This window comes from Chiroxiphia lanceolata, chromosome 18 (genome assembly GCF_009829145.1).
Source record: "Chiroxiphia lanceolata isolate bChiLan1 chromosome 18, bChiLan1.pri, whole genome shotgun sequence".
NCBI lineage: Eukaryota > Metazoa > Chordata > Aves > Passeriformes > Pipridae > Chiroxiphia > Chiroxiphia lanceolata.
In genome coordinates this window covers 14,394,289-14,413,951 of record NC_045654.1, presented here as the reverse complement: position 1 = coordinate 14,413,951, position 19,663 = coordinate 14,394,289, and the positions used below count along the sequence as shown (strand labels likewise).

General features: G+C 45.2%; 1 protein-coding gene across 3 annotated transcripts in view; it reads right to left on the bottom strand.

Annotated features, from left to right (window-relative positions):
- Window positions 1–738: 738 nt before the first annotated feature.
- Window positions 739–19,663, bottom strand: part of GNB1L (G protein subunit beta 1 like) — a 44,312-nt gene continuing 25,387 nt past the window's right edge. For all 3 annotated transcript variants that reach the window (XM_032705701.1, XM_032705702.1, XM_032705700.1), the window contains exons 4-7: window positions 18,096–18,258; window positions 14,405–14,503; window positions 9,663–9,878; window positions 739–5,348 (exon numbers count right to left, since the gene is read on the bottom strand). In XM_032705701.1, coding sequence (XP_032561592.1) covers window positions 5,082–5,348; window positions 9,663–9,878; window positions 14,405–14,503; window positions 18,096–18,258 — 745 coding nt within the window. In that variant the 3' untranslated portion in view covers window positions 739–5,081. The remainder of the gene's footprint in view (window positions 5,349–9,662; window positions 9,879–14,404; window positions 14,504–18,095; window positions 18,259–19,663) is intronic.

The following is a 19,663-nucleotide window of genomic DNA, read 5'->3' as shown; positions in this document are numbered from 1 at the left end:
GGCTCAGCACACCCACTTTCTTCTTACCTGGGCCAGGATGTGTTTATAGCAAGCAGTGGGTGCCTGGAAAATGTACTTTGACTTGCATGGGATGACAGAGCTCTGGAGCAGAATAACAGCCAGCATTTTAGCATCCTCCCTAGATTGCCTGATCTGGACATAGTCAGGATCAGTCAACCCTGCTGCTGGCAGGAAAGGGAGCTCATTGCTGTCCAGAAAGCACCAAAGGGTTTCTATAGCTTTTCACTGCCCTCATTTATGTATCCTGGGAATAAAAACTAGGAGGAAACACCATCTAGCTGTAATCTCAGTGTAATGTAACAGCTTTTTTTCTTCCTTTTTTTTTTTTCCTAATATTAGAACTTCAATTTGCAACAGATAACTGCTAGGGTTCCACTATTCCTGCCATCCTTGTCTTTTTCCCATTAGGAATCTGGCCACTGCTGGAGGTGGTTTGCTCCAAGGCCCTTTGTGCTTTCCAGAATCTTCATATCACTGAACTCAGAGGGACAGGTTGCTTCTTTGTTTTGATTTACACCCTCATTCCCCTTTCTCCTCCTCTTCTAATACCAAACTGCAAATTGAATTCCTCTGAGGTAAGTCAGAATAAAGCAGTGCATAGCACTGCTGACAGGACATACAGATATTGTTCATACCAATAATCAGGTGAGCAAAACATTCACAGCTAAGAGATTATGTTTTCATTTAATTCATTCACAGCTAAGAGATTATGTTTTCATTATGTTTTCATTTAATTTGATACTGTGACAGCTGCCAAAATCCCCCAGTATGATCTTAATTCTGGATAGTTTTCTTCATGATATAAAGGAAACCTCCAGCATGCCCCAGAAGAGTAGGACATGGATAAACACAGTCCAGTTTACTTGGAAAAACTACTCTAGAAGGGGGACCCAGGCTGGAATTTCAGGATACTGGAGAGCAACAGAACCCCCCGTGCCTTCTGCTTTAGTCAGGGCTGTCACTGCCTCGGGAGCACAGTGGTGGTGCTTCCACATCCAGCTGTGTGTGTGTCCCAGCACTGCTGGAACAGTGTCTGGTTCCATCCAGGCAGTCCTGTGCCATGTTTTATGTAATGATCCACACTTTGACACCACAGACACACAGCCAGAAAAGGAAACACATTGATTTAGCGCTCGGTAATCCTTGGTTAATCCCCACTCCTTTGGTTTACATCACTAACATGGCTCCTGCAGTAGTCAGTGTTCTATCTTTGTTCTTGGCAGACTGAATTAAAGGAAAGATTTATTAATTTGTAAGTTGGCTTTGTAGATGCATCTTAAACGTGCTAAAAACAAAAAGCACTCCAGAAACCAGTATTAACTATAAAAATCTGCTCTTTTAAACTCAAATCTTTGCAACAATCCAAGTCAAGCTGCAGAGAATAATTTACTGGCTTGCTGAAGCAATTGCATTGCATAAGGCTAAATTTAACAACTGTCTCATTGCAGGCCCCCAGCCTACTTCCTTTTTCACTCATTACTACAAATACAATTAATCTCCTCTTTCCTTGCTCATCTACACTTAGGACTGCAATGCTTTATGGCTCATGTACTGATAAGAGAAAGGGATTTAACTAATGGGTTCATTTGCAAATAATGTTAGCGGGTCAGAGATCACCATTCATTCCAGTGGTGATAAATATTCCATGTAATGGCTGCACAAGTGCTGGTGTTTGGGATTTATCTCTATTAGTTTACGAATGCTGGTTGCTTTCTTCCTCTCACAGTGCCAAAGACAGTGATTCTTGGGAGGAAGCCTTTTGTAATAATTTAGCTGTCATCACCTTCACTCCTGAATCCTTTAGACCAGGTACAGGCTAGCCCTGTTCCTTACTGGCAGGTGAGATTCCAGAACTCACTCCAGCAGCTTAAGGTGGCTCTTCACTCACAGCCTTCCTGCTGAGCAAGTCAGCTGAAATCTCGGGTGATAACCATGCTCATGGCACAATTGTAACGAGCTTTAAATTATTTTTTTTTAATTAAAAAAGTTGTTACTTTAATAGATGCAATCAGACAACTGTATTTTACAATTATACTCAGACAACTGTGTTTTACAGTCTATAGCAACTGTCCTTCCTGTTGGAAATCATTCTTCTTTGGGGAAGTCCAGGTTAGTTCCTTAAGGATATAAAATTTTAGAAGATTCTAATTCACAATTCAACAATGGCATTTAGGTTCAACTCTAAATCAAACTAATGTAGTCTGGTTGCTCATTTCAAGGAAACTATAATGTGAAAGAGAAATCTGTTTATTGGGTGTTTAAATAAAATCAGTAGTGATGTAAAGTGTTAATGAATTAACTGTAATATGCAAAAGTATGAGCTGGATAGTGCTTTGTAATGGGAAGTATAGGATGGGTCTGTTCTTGCAAGCAGCTCTGCAACCTGTGTCCTTCCTCTTGAAGCTGATGAAATTCTTTACCTCTGTGTCTGCCTGGTAGTGAGATGCAGTTCATGCCCTCATTTTCAATTTGTACTTGCATGACTAAGTTTATTTTTAACTCTACCTAATCAGACAAATATAAATATTTAACTCCCAGCAAAAGGCAGTGTTAGATGTGACAGCACATACTCATCCTTAAGAGTATCTTCCAAAGGACCTATTAGTAAATCTAAACATCCCTTATGAGTCTCCACAATGACTTTAGACACAGACATTGACAGTAAATGGCATTTTTTAGGGAAAATAGTATACTCCAGAATTCCTGACTTTCAGGCTCTGATCTAATAGTGCTCCTGTTAAGGCACGGGGTATTAATCCTTTCTTGCCAGGGGGCTGCCACTGTGCCAGTGCAGAGTGTTTGATCAGCAGTTGTTTGCTGAGTGGCTGTAAGGGGCAGAGGTCTCTGCTCTGGGGCCCGAGGGCTCGAGCTGCAGGGGTGGCTGTGAGCCAGCTGTGCCAGGAGCAGGAGCCCGGCCCAGCCACGCCTTGGCACCTCACAGTGTCCCTGGAGCATCAGGTGCTCCTCACTGGCACTCAGAACAAGGGTGTGCTGGGCGTGGAGCTGCCCCAAGTGCTGCAGGTTTGCATCAGTCAGTCTGGAAACGGCTTCCCCACGCTCTCACTGCGCTCTGTGGCACAGAGCCTTCCTGTCCAAAGGATGAATTACTGCTCTGCCAGGACCAGGCTCCTCATTTCCTGCAGTAACCACTGCCCAAGGTGGGCGAGCCCCGGATTCCTTTCCCGCTGGATGAGCAGTAACCCTGCAGGCACTGGGCACTGCCCAGCAGTGCAGGCTGGACAGGAATTGCACCCCCCTCACACCCCCAGGCCAGTGTGGTGTGTCCTGACAGGACAGCCCAGTGGGAGCTTTGCCAACTCCCTGGGACGGGTCCCTGGACCACACTCAGCAGTGCTTTCTCTAGTTATTCATTGTATTGTTTTTTGTCAGTTCTGACTTATTTAAGAAAGGGGGAAAAGAACAAAAGAAAAGGTCTCTTCCAGCAGCAGCTTTGTGGAGACAGCCCCTCATTCCATAGGCTGGAGCCGTGTGTGCAGTGGGAGCAGCTCCTCCTCTGTGCGGGAGGGGATGAGGGTGGAGGTGGAGCACTTAGTCTGTGCAACTCTGTCTGGTAGATGTAATGAACACCATCACCTCCCCTTGACTTGGGATCACTCAAAATTAGGCTTTAACTTTCAACTGCAATGTGATCCTCCATGCAGCTACTGAATAGTAAAGAAATAATCAAAGAAATGCATTATTTAAACTGTCATTACACTCCAAAATGTGTAAGGCCACGTTTTATTTAGAAAAGCCTGGCAACAGTATCCTGATTCTGTTTTAATGGAAAGAACACCAGGCTGGGTGCTTAAGGCTTTCAGTCCAGCAGTATTCTCTGCCTGCAAAGCACAGCTGGGCAACAGACCCAGACCTTAATTTCCATGTGTGTTTGTCCTGAAATAATTTCCGAAGTCTTTGATGTTGCTGTTCACTGCACTTTTGGTGCCTTTTTCTTTGATTTCCAGGTCTTTATAGTGCAGAAACAATTATTTCCAATAAGTATCAACAGTGCCCAGCCTGGACACAGTTGCCACTGCAGCTTTGTGACCCAATCCAGCAGTGGTGTGGCTCTGAACACACGGGGGGGTATCTAAAATGCCTCAGAAGAATGCAAATGCTGCTTCATGAGTCAAACAAAAAACCCTCCGTGAATGAATTTTAGCTTCCACAACCCGAGAGATGACAAGTTAACGGAGCCATTTGCACCGTGTGGGTAGGGATTTACCCCAGCACTTCCCCTAAATGTTAATGGGAGTTGTGTGGCTGAATCCCACACTTGCCATGCTGATACCTACCCCGAAGTCTCCAAGGAGAAGGGCGCTAATTGGATTGCTGAGTTCAAATGCTGCAGCTCGTCAGTCTGTGGGAAGGATTTAGCACTGCTCTGGAAAGGGCTTTACAAAGCTTTGCAGTGCAGTGCAGGGGAAGATTTTTCCCTTTCTTTCTTGTGATTAATTGTGAGGCTTGAGGTGACAGGAGACATAATGAAATTCATAAGTGCCAAAGGCCGTCCCTAGTCACATTCCTGGCTGTTGGTTTAAGTTAGAAACTTGACAGAAGTGTGAACAAATCAAGGTTGTTCTGATAGCCTTTCAGTTACAGGGAAGAAAAAGTAACTGACAATGAGAAACCACTGGAGGTGGTTTAATGGGTATAAATTTTCAAGAAAGAGTGATATTTTGCACTGATTCAAATTCTTGGTTACATAAATGGCTTACAAACAGATGTATTCTGCCCCCACCAGAGTTTGAGGGATTCCAGTCCTTTTTCACAAGAGATAATGGCACAAGTTATTTCAGCAACCTGCCAAAGAAAAGCTGTTGCAAAACCTGTAGCAGAACCCAAAGCAACTTGTTCTGTGTCTTTGTTTGTGACTGGCCTTTTTCTGCTTGTTATGGATTTTAAAAGTCCTTCTCTGGAAAACAAAATTTGCAGCTTAAACAGGCAGCATTAGGAATTAACCTGGGACTCTCACTTCAGCCTGGAGACAGGTGCTCCGAGTTCCCTCCATGCAGGTTTGGGTTCCAGGAGTGCTGCCCCAGTCCCTGCTGGTGCAGGTGTCAGCTCTGGGTGTACAGTGACCAGAGGCTGATGCGCTGGTCCTTGGAGCCGGCTGCCAGCAGCCTCTCACGGGGGTTCCTGTGGTCTGAGAAGGACACACAGTGGACAGTTGCTGTGTGATAGTCCAGCACTGCTAAGGGCTTCAGTTTTTTCCAGCCAAAGATCCTGATGCGATGATCCCACCCTGCTGTTGCTAAAATCTTCTTGTCTGGACGGATGGTGATGTCAGATATGCCAGCGTTGACGAGTTCGTGTGTTTTGTAAACCTGGGGGAAAAAGTCACAGCTGAGTTCCAATTGTTCAACACAGAAGAGAAAGAACCTTTTGGCACCTTAGCAGGTGTAGTGCCCACCCAAACACACCCGTGTCACACAGCGTGGAGCTTTTCACCACGGGGGATGGTGTTTAGGGAGAACAACTGTAGACAGAGATGGAAAACACCTTACCTTGAGCCTACACCACCTCCAGCACCATTGTCTAAAAATAAACCCTTTATGTTTTTAGTTTATTTTGCATTTACTCAAGTAAAGCTCTGAGTCAAGGTTTTGAGCACCAGACTACACAGCTGTGCCCTTTTCTTCCAGCTATTCTTGCATGAGCTGCAATGTTCAGATCTAAGGCCATATATTTTCCCTGCTTCTTCAATATTCCCAGGCTGAGATTTGGAGCTGCTGAGTACCTGCTACTCATTTCTACTACTGTGGCCCCCCAGAAAACCCCCAATAAGCTGTTATAGCATCTACCTCAGTCTTGAGAAAGGAATGCTTCCAGGAATTGGGTTACAGTGTCAGGAAATCTGTATTTCTAGTACTCCTTCCTAAGAGACTTTTATTTACACCAAATTCCAAGAAGGGGATTATGACCAAGTTATTGATTTCAATCTTGGGAGCCTTTTGTTGCTGTTTGGAGACTACTGGGGAACAAGTTTCTGAGGGGCACAATTACACTGGAAGGCATTGGGCTTCCTTCAGGAGGTACTGGGGCTGCAGAGGACTTAGCCCGTGGAAAGAAAAGTTTTCACTTCACTGACACAAGTTTCTCTTGAAGCACAGAAAAAAAGCTGAATATAATAGGTTTGCTGTTCTCCCCTCAGGTAACTTGTATCAGTGAGCACTCTGGCTCTGAGACACACACAGAATGTGCACCCGTGTGTGTGTGTGTTGGAACAGCCCTGCTCTTGTCACGGTGGCAAAGGCACCTGTGGTGTGACCCTGGCCCAGAACCGCAGTTATTTGTCAGCACAGGTGGAAAGGATGTGTTTGTTTTGTCACTGTCTGTCTACTTAAGCTCGAGTCTGGAGCTGTCTTGTACTAAAGCCCAATATCCTCCAGTGCCTGTTTTAATACACTGTTGGTGTTTGCTGTTTGTCTCAGGTGGGAAGGGATTGACAAGCACATTCCATGGGAGCAGCTTTCCCCCTTGAAGGACATTCCACGATACACAGTTAGTACAGGATTACAGAGAACAAATTAACTGCAGATAACTTTAACCTTTACACTGGACATAGAAAACTCCAGAAGTGTTGGTCAAAGTTAGTTTCAGATGCAGTTGAACATATTTGGAATCTTACAGACACAAAGCCATAAGCAATTATTTTTTAACTGTGTAACAACTGCCCTAGCTACATACTCAAACAGAAGAAGTGTGCAGTTTGATGAGAAAAAAGGCTAAATGAAACTTGACATGCTCCATACATTCCTCTTTTAAAGACAACCTGAAGAATGTGTCTCCAACCAATTCAGAAGAGGACAGCAATGCTCAAGCCTAATGAGCAGCAGGAGGCTGTATGGGGGCCTTTTTGTGGGGCTGCCACTGTCAAACCTGTGCTTTTGGTTAGTGCTTGTGTTCCAAGCCCCCCAGGTTAGGCTCATGCAGCACGGCCTCACTGGAATTTCTGTGGGCCTAAGTGTCCTGGGAAGGAAGGATTTGTTCCTTCCCTCACCAGCCTGGCAGTGCCAGCAGTGCCTTGCTCTGGGATTGTTGGCTAATGGCTGCAGCCAGGCCCGGGCGTGGTGCTGCCATCGTTCCTGGCAGTTCTGGGCAGGATCCACAGAGCACCAGGGACACACAGCACTCAGCAAGCCACGGCTTGAACAGAGCCTGGCACGGCCCTGCCTGTGGCTGTGCAGCAGGAGGAACAGGGGGCATTTGTGCATGATCTGCAAATACAGGAGCAAAGCAACACCTTGCTCAAGGTATTTGCAGCCAGGTGAAATCCTAGTGCCAGCATTTGTGCCATCCAGGGACTTACTACACTAAGTCACTAACTACAGTAGTCTAATGCATACCAACATCATTCCCTAACCAGAAAACCAGCTTGTAATTAAGAAAACAAAGAGGTAAAAACAGGTGAGCTGCTTTCAGCCAGCCCTGACCAAGGACACTTGCATCTACACCCAAAGCATGTCTTTAAGCCCTCTGCTTATTAGAAAAATAGCCAAACAGCAGCAGCCTAAGCTTTAGTGTTTGGGGAAAAAGCCTCAGCAACCAAACTAACAAAACTTACATTACATCTTATAAAACTTTTTTTCTTGTCATATATAAAGGAGCTTCTGTGGTTATCAGATTTCTTAGTTCTGCTTTGTTTATTCACCTGCAGAAGCTGTTTACCTCCTACATTCTACCACAAACATCATCACATAATTACACTATCTCATCCGAATCAGAAGGCTCAGAACCAATCCCGGCATTTGCTGACAGTGATGATTTCAGCAACTTTCCTGTAGAAGACAATACCCGAAACTTTCCCCATAGCAATAAACTGTGCAGTTACCTTCATCATCCCCTCATTGACACACTGGAACATTGCCACTTCAAACAGAGCTGAGCACCATCATTGCATCATTATTTCTGCACCGGCAGATAGCTCTGCCCCGCATTCACTTATTAAAACCTCTTAGAATAAAAATAATGTGCCACTGAGTGGCTTTCCAACATCTACCATTACCTCAGGTACCTGGAATGTCAGGGAAAAAAAATCCCCATCTGGTTTATATTATTAATGCAATAGTGGAAAAAAACTTAATCTATGTCCTTGACAATCTCTAGTTCTCCTATGAAAGATGCATTTTATTAGGGCATTCATACTCGCATGGAGCACAGGAACATTGCTTGGAGCTTCTAATACTTGACATTTAAATTTCTTCTGAGAAAAGCTACTATCTCTGTGTGAGCTGCTGAGGGTGTAGCTAATCCTGCATCTCCTGGGAATGTGAATACCTGGTGAAAAACAATACCTGGAACATCTCAGGTGAACAACTGCTTTTCCCATGAGTTGTACCTGTAGCCCTCCATTAGGGTTAACTCATAACTGGAATATGCTGTGAAGAACAATATTTCCTTTGAATTAGGAAAAAGTTATGCTATGATTAATATGAAGGAACGACCTCCTCTCCAGCACCAGAGTATTTGAAGCTTTAAGAAGGCTGCTTGGTGTCAGATTCCTGACACCTTGGCCTTAGAGAACTAGTCTCAATACCAAGCTTCTTACTGGGATTGCTCACCTTCCTTCCCCTTCCCTGAGCTAAGGACACCACGTGCAGATGGTGACAGTATTGGGAGAAAGGCTGGGCAAAGATCACCAAAAAACCCAATAAACCCAAACCATGGTAACTGTGCCCCAGCCCCGTGGCTCAGAACACCTTCCCTGCCTGTCTCGAGTGCCCTGTTCCCTGCTGTGCTGCAGGTTCAGTGCAGCTCAGACCCTGCTGGGCCAGGGCCGTGTCCCCACACTGCCCAACACGCTCTGCCCCAGCAGCTGGCTCTGTGGGGATGCCTTCCAGACTCCACACCTTTGTAGTGACCCCCAGGTCCACTTTAAAGAGGGATGCTTTGGCTGTTTTAATGTTCATGAGCCTTTATTTATGCGCTTCATTTCCACACCTGGGTAAATCCTGCTTCCCCCTTGGCACTGCTGGATCACCTGCTAAGGTTGTCTAGATACCAGCAGTGTTTATGGCCATTCACTGAACTGGTGTCTCCTCCTAAACCAGCCTCTCCAGGTGTGTTGCTGGGCACAAACTGGTGCACCAGCTGCCTGATGTTGTGTCTCTGTGGGGCTCTGTAGGTGCCAAAGGAAGGTGGCTGCCTGAGCCTCTCGTCCTCTTGGTGCTGCTTGGGCTACTCCTACTCTTTTTTCTGTGAAGTATTTCATGGAATACTTCTGTCTTTCCCACAGTGGAAAGAAAGCTCTAGCCATTCAAGCAGAACCTTTAGAAAAGCAATCCTTTGTTTCTCATTTTTGTAACTCATTTATAATGTTTAGGGCATTCCGAGAGCTCGATACTACTAACGTGATAAATGAAGATACAGAGGCAATGGCTTGAGTAATGCTAGGCCTGTGTGCCTGTTGCAACTTTGGTAAAACCAGAAACATGTGAGAGAGGGGTTTTTTCTTTTTTTTTCTAAATCCTCACCATCTTTTGCTAAGTCTGGTCACATAGCACAGACATTCTAACCAGTCTGTGATTAATTAGCTAGAGATCTGCAACAACTCCTCTTCATGACTAAATATTTTTTTAGTCTATCAAACTGTTAGTGCAGAGTGGGATAAATGACACTAGAGGGCCAGTGATGCTGACCTGGAGGTTCTGTTGCTCATTGAGGCTCCAGATGCGAAGCACCTTTTCAGATGAGCCCGAGATCCCCTTGGTCCTCTCCGAGTCAAAGTCAAGGCTCATCACTGGCTCCTGGTGGCAAATGAGTTGGCTCAACGCTTTTCCCATTGTCACATTCCAGAGGACCACTGATCCATCTTCATAGCCAGCCAGAAGCAAGGGTTGGGAACCACAGCTGAGCTGATCAAGGAAAAAGTAAAATTGTTTGAGAAGTAAATAGTCTGGTAGGAAAATTACCACCCCGAGGTAGGTTCCAGTCCAAGCACCAAGAGAATAAATGAAAATGCTGACTGGAGTAGAAGTGATAAAGTGTTAGGAGTGTGAATGTCAAATCCTGAGAGTCCATCCACTTACAGAAGGCAGTACTAGGTACTATGAACTTATGGGGTTTATATCTACAGATCAAATTCTAAATTTTATATATAAAATATATACCTAACATACACACACACATATATACACACAGATATAGAAAATTTCTCTCTGAAAATGCAAACTATTGCCCTCTGCAACACCTGAAAGGAGGCTGCCTGAAGTTCTCAGGAGCTTTACTTCATGGTCTGAACTTTGTCTGCACTTCTTAAAGAATATTCTGCAGAGTAACTGAGTTCCTGTCAAGCACTGCAGCCCCCGTGGGCACTGACAGAAGTGCCATGCCAAGGATTGCAGTCCCACACTGCCAGGGGCAGGGTTACATGGGGGATCCTGTGCTCCAAGGAAAACACTGAACACTGAGGCACCAAGGGGTTAATGGGCCCCCAGTCCCACTGTAACCAATTGAAAGCTCTTTTGATTAATGATGTCACAGGCCAAAGGCCACGGCACCCTGGGCAGACACCTAATTTATTTAAGCCCCTGAAATAACTCAAAGAAGGGAACATTACTGGATTACGTGTCACACTTAAGGAAAATATTCATCATTGCTCCAGCCAAAAGACTAATGATCCCGTGAGCAGTGACTGCTTACAAGAGTGAAGATGCAAATCCCCAGTGAAAAGCAACTAAAAATGAGGCATCTGTTAATGCCAGTTATTTCTTCAATAGGAGAAGAAACATCAAAATAGACACTGGGACTCTGACCACCTCATGTAGGCACATCTAAGAAATGTATCCAGTAGGCTATTCAGATCCTTCCAAACACTGTCTGCTCCCACAGGATTTGTGTACTTGGTATTCAGTTCAAAACAAAGGTAAAGGACATAAAGAATTCATTTTTACCAGTATGACATTACTGACTGAGGTCAAGCTCGCTGGCTGTCAGTGCCATGACACAAACCTGCAGTGGCCAAAGGCTCACTGCCTCTATTTATGGTCCACACTGTTCTCCCACTGCTTCTTATTTGTCCTGGGGGGAGTTAAACAGGAGAGGGGTGGTCTGGTAACAGCCTCATGTGCTTCCTCACCTTTTTCAGCCCAGGGGAGTGTTTGAATGAGGAAAGGCTCTCACTGAGCAGGGAAGAATGTTGCCCCTTAAGAGAAGGGAACCAAGGGGAAATCCTTGGAAATGTAGGAAATCCCCTACATCATCCTTCTGAAGGGGTCTGTCCACACCTGGGATCTTGCAGGAACCTCCTTCTTTCTTTTCAGACCCCTTTTCCTTTGAAAAGGTAGGGAGCATGCTCTGGCTGGAAAGGCCCACAAAGCAGGTCTCTCATAGTGCCCGGAACTGTGAACAATTTTTCTGTCAAATTTTTGATTTACTAAAATAATATAACATCAGAGCAATGAATATATGTCAAATACATGTGAATTAATGTTAACTCATCAGGTATTTGGATCTGCTTTTTGATACCAAGGAAAAGTTAAAAAATTTAAATTAAATGAACATTCCAGATTTTATTTCTATTTAATAAACGATAGAACCTTCAAGGCAAAACAAAGTATTTCACAGGTACTTTTAAATTTAAAAAAAGCCCCGAGTTTAAGCATAAAAAAGCTCCACAATTATTTGTGCTGCTCTTCTGTCCTTAGCCAGTGAAACATGGTATGGAGGGGCAGGGTTGGCTCCTCTCCCTACTCCAAACAGCCCTCATGGAGCTCAGGGCCCTCGTGCAGATGGAGACACAGGTGAGTGCTCAGCATTTCCAGAAATGCCAAGCAAAAATATTTTTTTGTGTGTTGTGGGTATCTCAGCTTAGATTTGAAAACCAGTAATTTGCAAGTGAGCTCTAAGATTGGTCTATTTTAAAAACCAAGTGTTGTCTCCTATGAAATGTAAGTCTCCCACACTGCTTCTTCCTGACTTTGCTAACCACATGAAGTGTAATATTTCAATGAGTACATGAACTTGAGCAATGAAAGCTCTGGAAAGCTCAGGGGAGTTCTCAGGCTGAGACCTCAGCAGGCTCCCCTCACAGCCCTGTTCACCGCAGTTCCACTGATGGACACTGCTGGAGACGTCTCACCATGTAGGAAAGTTCAATTATAAATCACTGCTCTTCCTAAGCAGAACATCTTGTTGTTGCATTTGGATAAGTGTCAAGGAAGGAAGAAAAGGTGATCTGCTGTCAACTCAACAGGAATAATTGCCACAGTTTATATAAAGTAATAACTCGGCGTTTCCAGTTTCAACATGTTTTCTGCTCATTGAATTATTTTGTTTGCACCATTACGCAACACGATGCCTTCCCCAAGGAGAGCACAAAATTTAAGGGAAGACTGTCCTTACTCCTGCAAATCCTACTCCACCCAATTAGTAATAGCAGGAAGGTGTGAAACGGAAGGGACACTGTATTTAAGAATATAAATCTTCACAAGAAAAAAACTTACTGAATGAACTAGTATGTTTAAGGATAGACCTAGAAAAATAGGAGGGAAAGTGCTCAAAACGACCCAAATAAACAGCTTGAAGCATTTGGATTGCTTAGGGGAAGCCTCCCCCGAGCCTCGGTTGCCTTGTGCTGTGCAGAGCAGTCCCTCGTTCCCGCTGTCTGTTGTGTCCCTGAGCTCAGCCTTGGCTCCCTGGCACACAGGACACAGGATGGTCCCTGCCTGCAGCCCCAGCTCTCCCTGACCAGCCACACCAGCAGAATTCCTTCAGACCATCCTGGGGCTCTCTCCCTGTCAGCTTCTGTTCCAACTTGTTCGTTCCCTGTGCCCTCACCAACACCAAACAGTCTCTCAGGCAACCCCTGGAGTGCCCATCCCACGGGTCTGTCTGCACTGCCCAGCCCAGGTGTGTGCAGAGATCCTGCTCAGGAGGGGCTGAGCCCCTGCTCTGCTCTTCTGTGCTGACAGGGTTGCTCAGGGAGCCACTTCAGTGCAACCACAAACTGAATGCAGAGCATCACTCTGGTACCCCACATGGAATTATTTGCCCTTCAGGGTGTCCTGCTCCCCACGCTTTCAAACCAAGTTGCACACATTTGTAAAAGAGCAGACACAGCTGTGAGACTGTCAGGGATTAGCTGTACTTGCCTGGTGCAGTCTAGGAAGTTATGGTGAGTTCTCAGAGTCAGAATCTGCATGGAATAATTTACCTCTCCCAGTTCCCAGTTCTCTGCTTTATCCCCACTGGCAACAAAATTAAAAACTACATGAAATTAAGACTCTGCACCTGCTCTGCTTCCTAGAGGAATAGCAATATTAATGCATGCAGAAAATATGGCAAGACAGAGGACTTCTTATACAGGCAACAAAATTTTCAACACTGAACATTTCCTCAGTTATCTCCATCTTATTAAAAAGTGTCCAGGAGACAGAAAGCCCCATTCATTTCATCGGGCACTGAACACTGACTGCATTTTTAGGAGAAACTTTGTTTAATAAAAGCCTAATCAGCCTATTTAATTTTCCTTCTATTTTTTTCCTAGTCTTTAATTACAGCGTGGGACTTGAACAGTGGCCTCTCCTACTTTTGTCTGACGTCAGCAAATGAATTCCTCTAGATTTCAGTTGGTTCAGGACTTTGAGTGAAGACACTAAGGTCTCAAACTCTGATTGAGAATGTTTTCACCTGAAACCAACACAAATGTTGAGATGAGCCTGCAGGAACTACACATTTGGCATCAGCGTGGATGGTCCTGCAGACCTGTCACAGTGTGTGGTCAGGGGTTAAATGGCAATCAGCTTTGCCACCAATTCTTTGGAGATTTAGAGCCAATCACTTCAACTCCTTCCTCCCTCTACTGCCACCTTTTTCTATTACTTGTCATTCACTGTTGGCAGCCCATAAACATTACTGGCTAAATATTCTGCAAATATGTTTTTTTTTTCACTAACTGCTTTTATTTACCTTTTTGTCCAAAGTCAGTACCACTATAAATATTTTGTTCCTATTGTATGTCTGGAATAGAAATGTTCATAGAGTGCTTCCTCCTCCTGAGGGCATTGAAGTGAATGTAATCTGCCATTAAAATCACAGTTTTCAAGCAACCCAGTCATTTCTCATCATTCTTAATGCAGTGAGAAACCATATCAAACAAGTGGCTTTGGTAAGTCATTCATTTTCCTCTTGATTGATGCAAAAAGTGTATCTAACCTAAGGATATAAAGCTTTCCCTGAGCATTTGCAAATCTTCCATTAAAGCTTGGAAAGCTCTGAAAGTTACATTAAGGATGTTCACAAATCTTTCCCCCCTTTAATAGTATAATTACTTGATTGGTTTGATAATAAATCAAAATCCAAGTGAAGAAAGATTCATGTGCTTCATATAAAATGAATCACAGGGGAAACATTTCACAATTAGCAAGCACTCTTGCCTTACCTGCCATAACTTCAGACACATGGGCATGCCCAGCTTGGCACCCACCTCTGGCTTCAAGGTACAGACTGACGTCTTGGATGGCAGCTCCAAAACCTGAACCTGACATCAGGAAAACAAGAGGAGTTGGTCAGGCTCCAGGTCAAAATTCTGCTCTTAAAACCACGAGTCTTTTAAGGTGATTAAGGTTAGTATAAGCTCCTCCAGTAAAAACTGTCTGCAGGAAGATGAGGAATGCATGCTAAGTTGGAGCTCTAGGGGAATCTCCAGCTCTCTAAAGAAGTGCATTGTTTTAGGAACAGTGAGCACATCCTCTTCTCCACTCCTCCACTTCATCTGCATTACAGTCTTCTTTCCAAACAGTAGATGACATGTGCACACAACAGATAACACTGCAGACTCCTTAAACTGAGAACACAGCCCTGCTTCCTTTCTCCTTTTTCCCTCTCTTGCTAATTTTTTGGCTGTGTTCCCCTCTGGACACTTGCATTCTCTGCTCTGTGCTGTTGTGGTAACACAGAAGCAGAGGCAGTGTGTGTATGCCAGGAGGATGTTTTATTTCCTGCCGACTGCACTGACAAAGCCTAGCCCAGAGTCACTGGGCTCACTGGCTGCAGCAGCGTCAGCACACAGGTATTTTTAACACAGTGTTCTCTGACCCTGTTCAAAGCAGGGTCAGACAATGCTGTGTTAAACACCTGCTCTCTCTACAGAGCAGCTTCCCCTGTTGCTTGCACTGATGGTAATGAATTACGGATCTGGTGTTTTTCTGGATTTTTTTTTTTTAAACATTGGGCAAGTCATTCCTCTGCCAAGGAAGAAGCTCATTTCCACCTCAGGATGATGGCAGGCAAGATCAGGAGTCTGCCTCTTCTGTTTGGCACTGGAAGGTTTTTAGTCTTGACTGACGTGGCAGTGCCTCAGCTCTGGGCTGGTTCTCAAGCCTGGAACTATGGAGAAATAGAAGCTCTTGAGTATCAAAACCTTGCTGCCAGAAACATGGCTGTTTCTCAAACACACCCCTAATCACCAAGGTGATCTTTTCTTTTAATTAAGTAAACAATGGTCTGCATTATGCTGTAAAATTGAATGACTTGAACCGCTTGGTAAATGAGCACCCGGCCGTCCTGGGCCCTTTCCGAAGGGGCAGGAGCCCGGCGGCGCTGCCGGACGGCCCCGGGGCGGAACCTCCCGGGGCATCGGAGGAGCTGCTCCACAAACACGGCTCCGCGGGGAGCCATCAATCACGACCACGGCAGCTGCGATGGTTCCCAATCCCATCCCTTTAGTTCAAAGCCTGCCAGAACATCTTCCTCTTTCTGGAGGCTGTGAGCCAGCCTGCCAGCAGCCAGCTGCTCTCGAGGACTGCGGCACCGCGCTCAGCACACCCCGCGCTCAGCACACCCCGCGCTCAGCACACCCCGCGCTCAGCACACCCCGCGCTCAGCACACCCCGCGCTCCCAGAGCCACGGGGCCAGGGCAGGAAACTGTTCCCCACACTGGAGGAGCAGTGACTACAGCCAAGAGCCATCCAGTCTGCAGCCAAACCTGGAACAGACCAAAGGCTCATCAGCTGGGAATTCTGGTTCTTTGGAGCTACACTCTTAACAAAAGATGCTTTTCTCTTGGCAACTTTCTTGCTATCAACATAATAACCAAGTTAGCTGTGGCAGGAAATGGGCTGTAAATATGAGGATGACCTGGCCTCATCTTGCATCTTTCATCACTGTCTCTCCAAAGGGCATTGCCTCCTAGGCAAGACTGAAACTGCAACTGTGACGTAATGAGGAAGGGTAAGTGTGGTGTGATAAATGCACTTCTGCAGGTTAAAAGGAAAAAACCTTCTTCGCTCTACCTTGACTGAAAACAGATGAACTGGTACGAGGGCCACAGTTGGGCTTGCAAAGGCCAAGGAAAAACCCAGTGAGCAAAGCTTTGTGCAGAAGGCAGGCAGGCATGAGCTGCTGCCTGTGCTGGACTGACAGTTCCAGAGGCTGTCTGCATTAAAAGTAACTGAGACTTAGAAATAAATACTATTTCATATATTTTGACAACTGTAACCTAAAACTTGAAGTGCTGTGTTTATGTTGGTTTTGCTTAATAGAAGAAAGATTTGCCTTTGCCTGAGGTTAATAGTGTTCCTGGGTGGCTAAAGCTGGCCACAAGGAAACACACCCTTTTTCTTTTTTACATTAATAAAGCTTTTAACATGTTTCTGGCAAATTGGCAAGAAAAGTGCGTGTAACTCATAATTGGTGATTTAAATGCAATCATGAACAAATAAATGCCTGTTCAGATCTCATTATTTATGGACTGAACCTGCTTTAAGACAAAATTACTCTTTTTTTGGGCACCAGCCAAGCATAAACACTTATTAAGTCTTAATTTTAATCATAAGCTGGAAATGTACTGCGTCTCACACAGTGCTGCCTATTTGGAAGGACTGTATATTATGGGAGCTCCTGTGAATTTATGGAAACGTGACACGGTTCCAGTGCAAGGGGCACACGAGAGTGGGACTCTTCTACCTGAGGAGCCAGCAAATCACCCTCCCCTGCAGGGCCCAAGCAAACAAATGAGAACAAACCAGGGATGAGTTGTGAGCGAGCCCGGGGTGTCCTGTTTGGGTCAGATGAGTATTTAATTTTTACCCCAGAATGCACTTGTCAGTTTTGTTTAACTGATACATTACTGAGCAAAATGGAGGGAGTTCTTTGTTTGATCAGAACAAGGTATGGCACAGGGTGGTTGTACTTACTGGTGCAGTGGTTGTGTCTGCAGGCTTAGTGCTGTGAAAGGCTGAACAATCTGGCTGTGAGCCAGCAAAGTACTTAGATATGTGCTTAACTTCTGAATAATAAAGAGTTCATATTTTCTTGCAATACAGGCACTTATTACTTCATGTGTATAAAATATGCAACTTTTAGTTTCAAGATACAGACCAGAAAAGCATCTGAACTTTTATGCTCATCAACAAGTTGTAGTGAGCTACAATATTTCTTTTCATATTTATGCCACTTTTTTGGTATTTTGATGTCAAGTATTTGACATAATTTCTTTTAATATGATGTCCTCAAAACAGTCCTTTGTAGAAAACAAAGCTATGATTTCTACAAAGCAGAAGTGGAAGTTGCCAACAAAGCTGTCAGTCAGTGAGTGCAGTGCCAGTGGTATCAGATGTGGACATTTCAGTAGGAATTGAAGCGGACCCTGCAATTATCTCACACTGAGCAAACCTCTGGCCACTAATCGTAATTCAACTGTTTCCAGCCCCAGTCCCAGGGAAGGAATTAGCCCGGGGTGAAAGACCCCGGATCATGTTACAAATGAGCTGCCCCTCCCCTGCCCAGAGGGGAGCTGAACACCTCCACCTGATGGCAGACCTGCTGACCAGGAGTTCCCCACAAGGACTCCTGTTCCCAGTGTCCAGCAGCACCAGAAGAGTTTTCAAAACTCCTGCATGTGAAGACCAGCAGTCACTGCAAATACTTAAGTGTCAGACAAACCTCGGGCTGGTGTCCTTGTCATTAGAGCAGGAGTTATAGAATTCAGTCATCTTTGTGGCAGTAAAATTAATGATTAGAACCCCAAAGATTTCTTGTGCTGCCCTCTCGAGCAGAGAATTCGAGAGCTCCCCTCCTGAACGATGTCATTTCAGTAACAAAGGCAACCAGAAAAAGAGACATGTCCTACCTCCTGCAGGCCTTTGGCTGCCGTGGCCATCAGCCAGCGTCCCTGGGCCAGCTGCACCAGGGAGCACCTGCAGAATCCCACGTGCTCCGTGCAGACAGAGTCCGTCACCGAGGTCCGGCCCTCTGCTAAATCCCACAGGCAGATCCTCTGGTCCCGACCCTGGCTGTGACAGTGACACACACATCCGTGAGCTGCAGGTCCCAGGAGCCCTCTGCCTGCAGGGCAGCAGCTCAGACTGGGACTGGCCCAGGCAGGAGTGCACTGAGCTCAGTCCAGCTGGGGGTTGTTAATGGGGTCTGTAATTAACGGGGGAACTCGGTGTCCTGCAGGACTGGCTGGGAGGAGGGAGGGCCTGAGAGCCAGGCTGACACCCTGCAGTCCCAGGGGGCTGTTGCCATGTGGAGAGAGGCTTGAGCGAGCCCAGTTATGCTATTTATGTGTATGCATGTATTTATAAAGTCTCATGAGCATTTGAACATATTCACAATCAAAAGACTTATATTTTACCATTAATCAGATCTAATTTAAGAGGAAACAAAAGTACCCAGAGAGCCACACATGTAACATTCGTTCACCCTAGCAATGAAATGGAAATGTCATGTGTTGACAGCTGAAAGACAAACAGCAAGACAACACAGAGGGCGTCAGAGATAAATAAAAAGCTACAGTTATTCAGTGGGCAATGTCCCACAGGCACAGGGAGGGCAGAGGGCTGGCAGGACTGCCACGTGTGGAGACACGACAGGAGAGGGACTGGCAGCAATTAAACACCAAATGTTGAATGCTGTGGCTCAAACACCCCCCAGAGCCCTGAGGCACAAGTGCAGCTCACTCTGACTCTGGGCACAGCCCTTGGGGGCTCTCCTGGCCCAGGAGCCCAAAGGGCACAGCAGGAATTGCTGCAGGGTTCTGGGATCCCACTGCCTCTGGAACAAGGTACCGCTGTGGAGAAACTTCCAGTCCATAAACTACAGGAGCACAGGACACATGTCCTCATGCTACCCCTGGGCCAAGGAGTCACCAAAAATCCCTTCTCCATGTGTTACTTTAATTAACTGGATCACCTGATGAAGTATGAAACCAAAACAGAGGAGATGTGAATCTGCAGACTGTTGGGACTTCTTCAGTCAATACAGAAACTCCCACCTACTGTTCAGCTGAGTGACAAGCTGACACAACATTTACAGCACTGGGAATACAAACAATGTGGTGCTGCAAGAAATTGTTGTGATTTAGCTTTAGAAGAGAGAAATCCAAAATACAGGTACCTGCTGTCCTAAAATTGCACTGCTATGTGAACTGTTATAACTATACAGCAGAAATAGAGGTATGGAAGAACTCTATAATTATACAAACAATGTTCATTCAATATGATTTTATGGGGAAGAGTGTTGAGAATTGTACCTAGGCAGATAAGAAATATAAATGCTAATGAGTTCCACGTATATTATGAGATGTCTTCTCTAGATAAACATGTCAGAACACCTCCTAATCATACAGACACTTTGGCATCTACTCTAGATCACCTGTCTAATCCAAAATACACAAATCTACCCAACCTCCCCTTG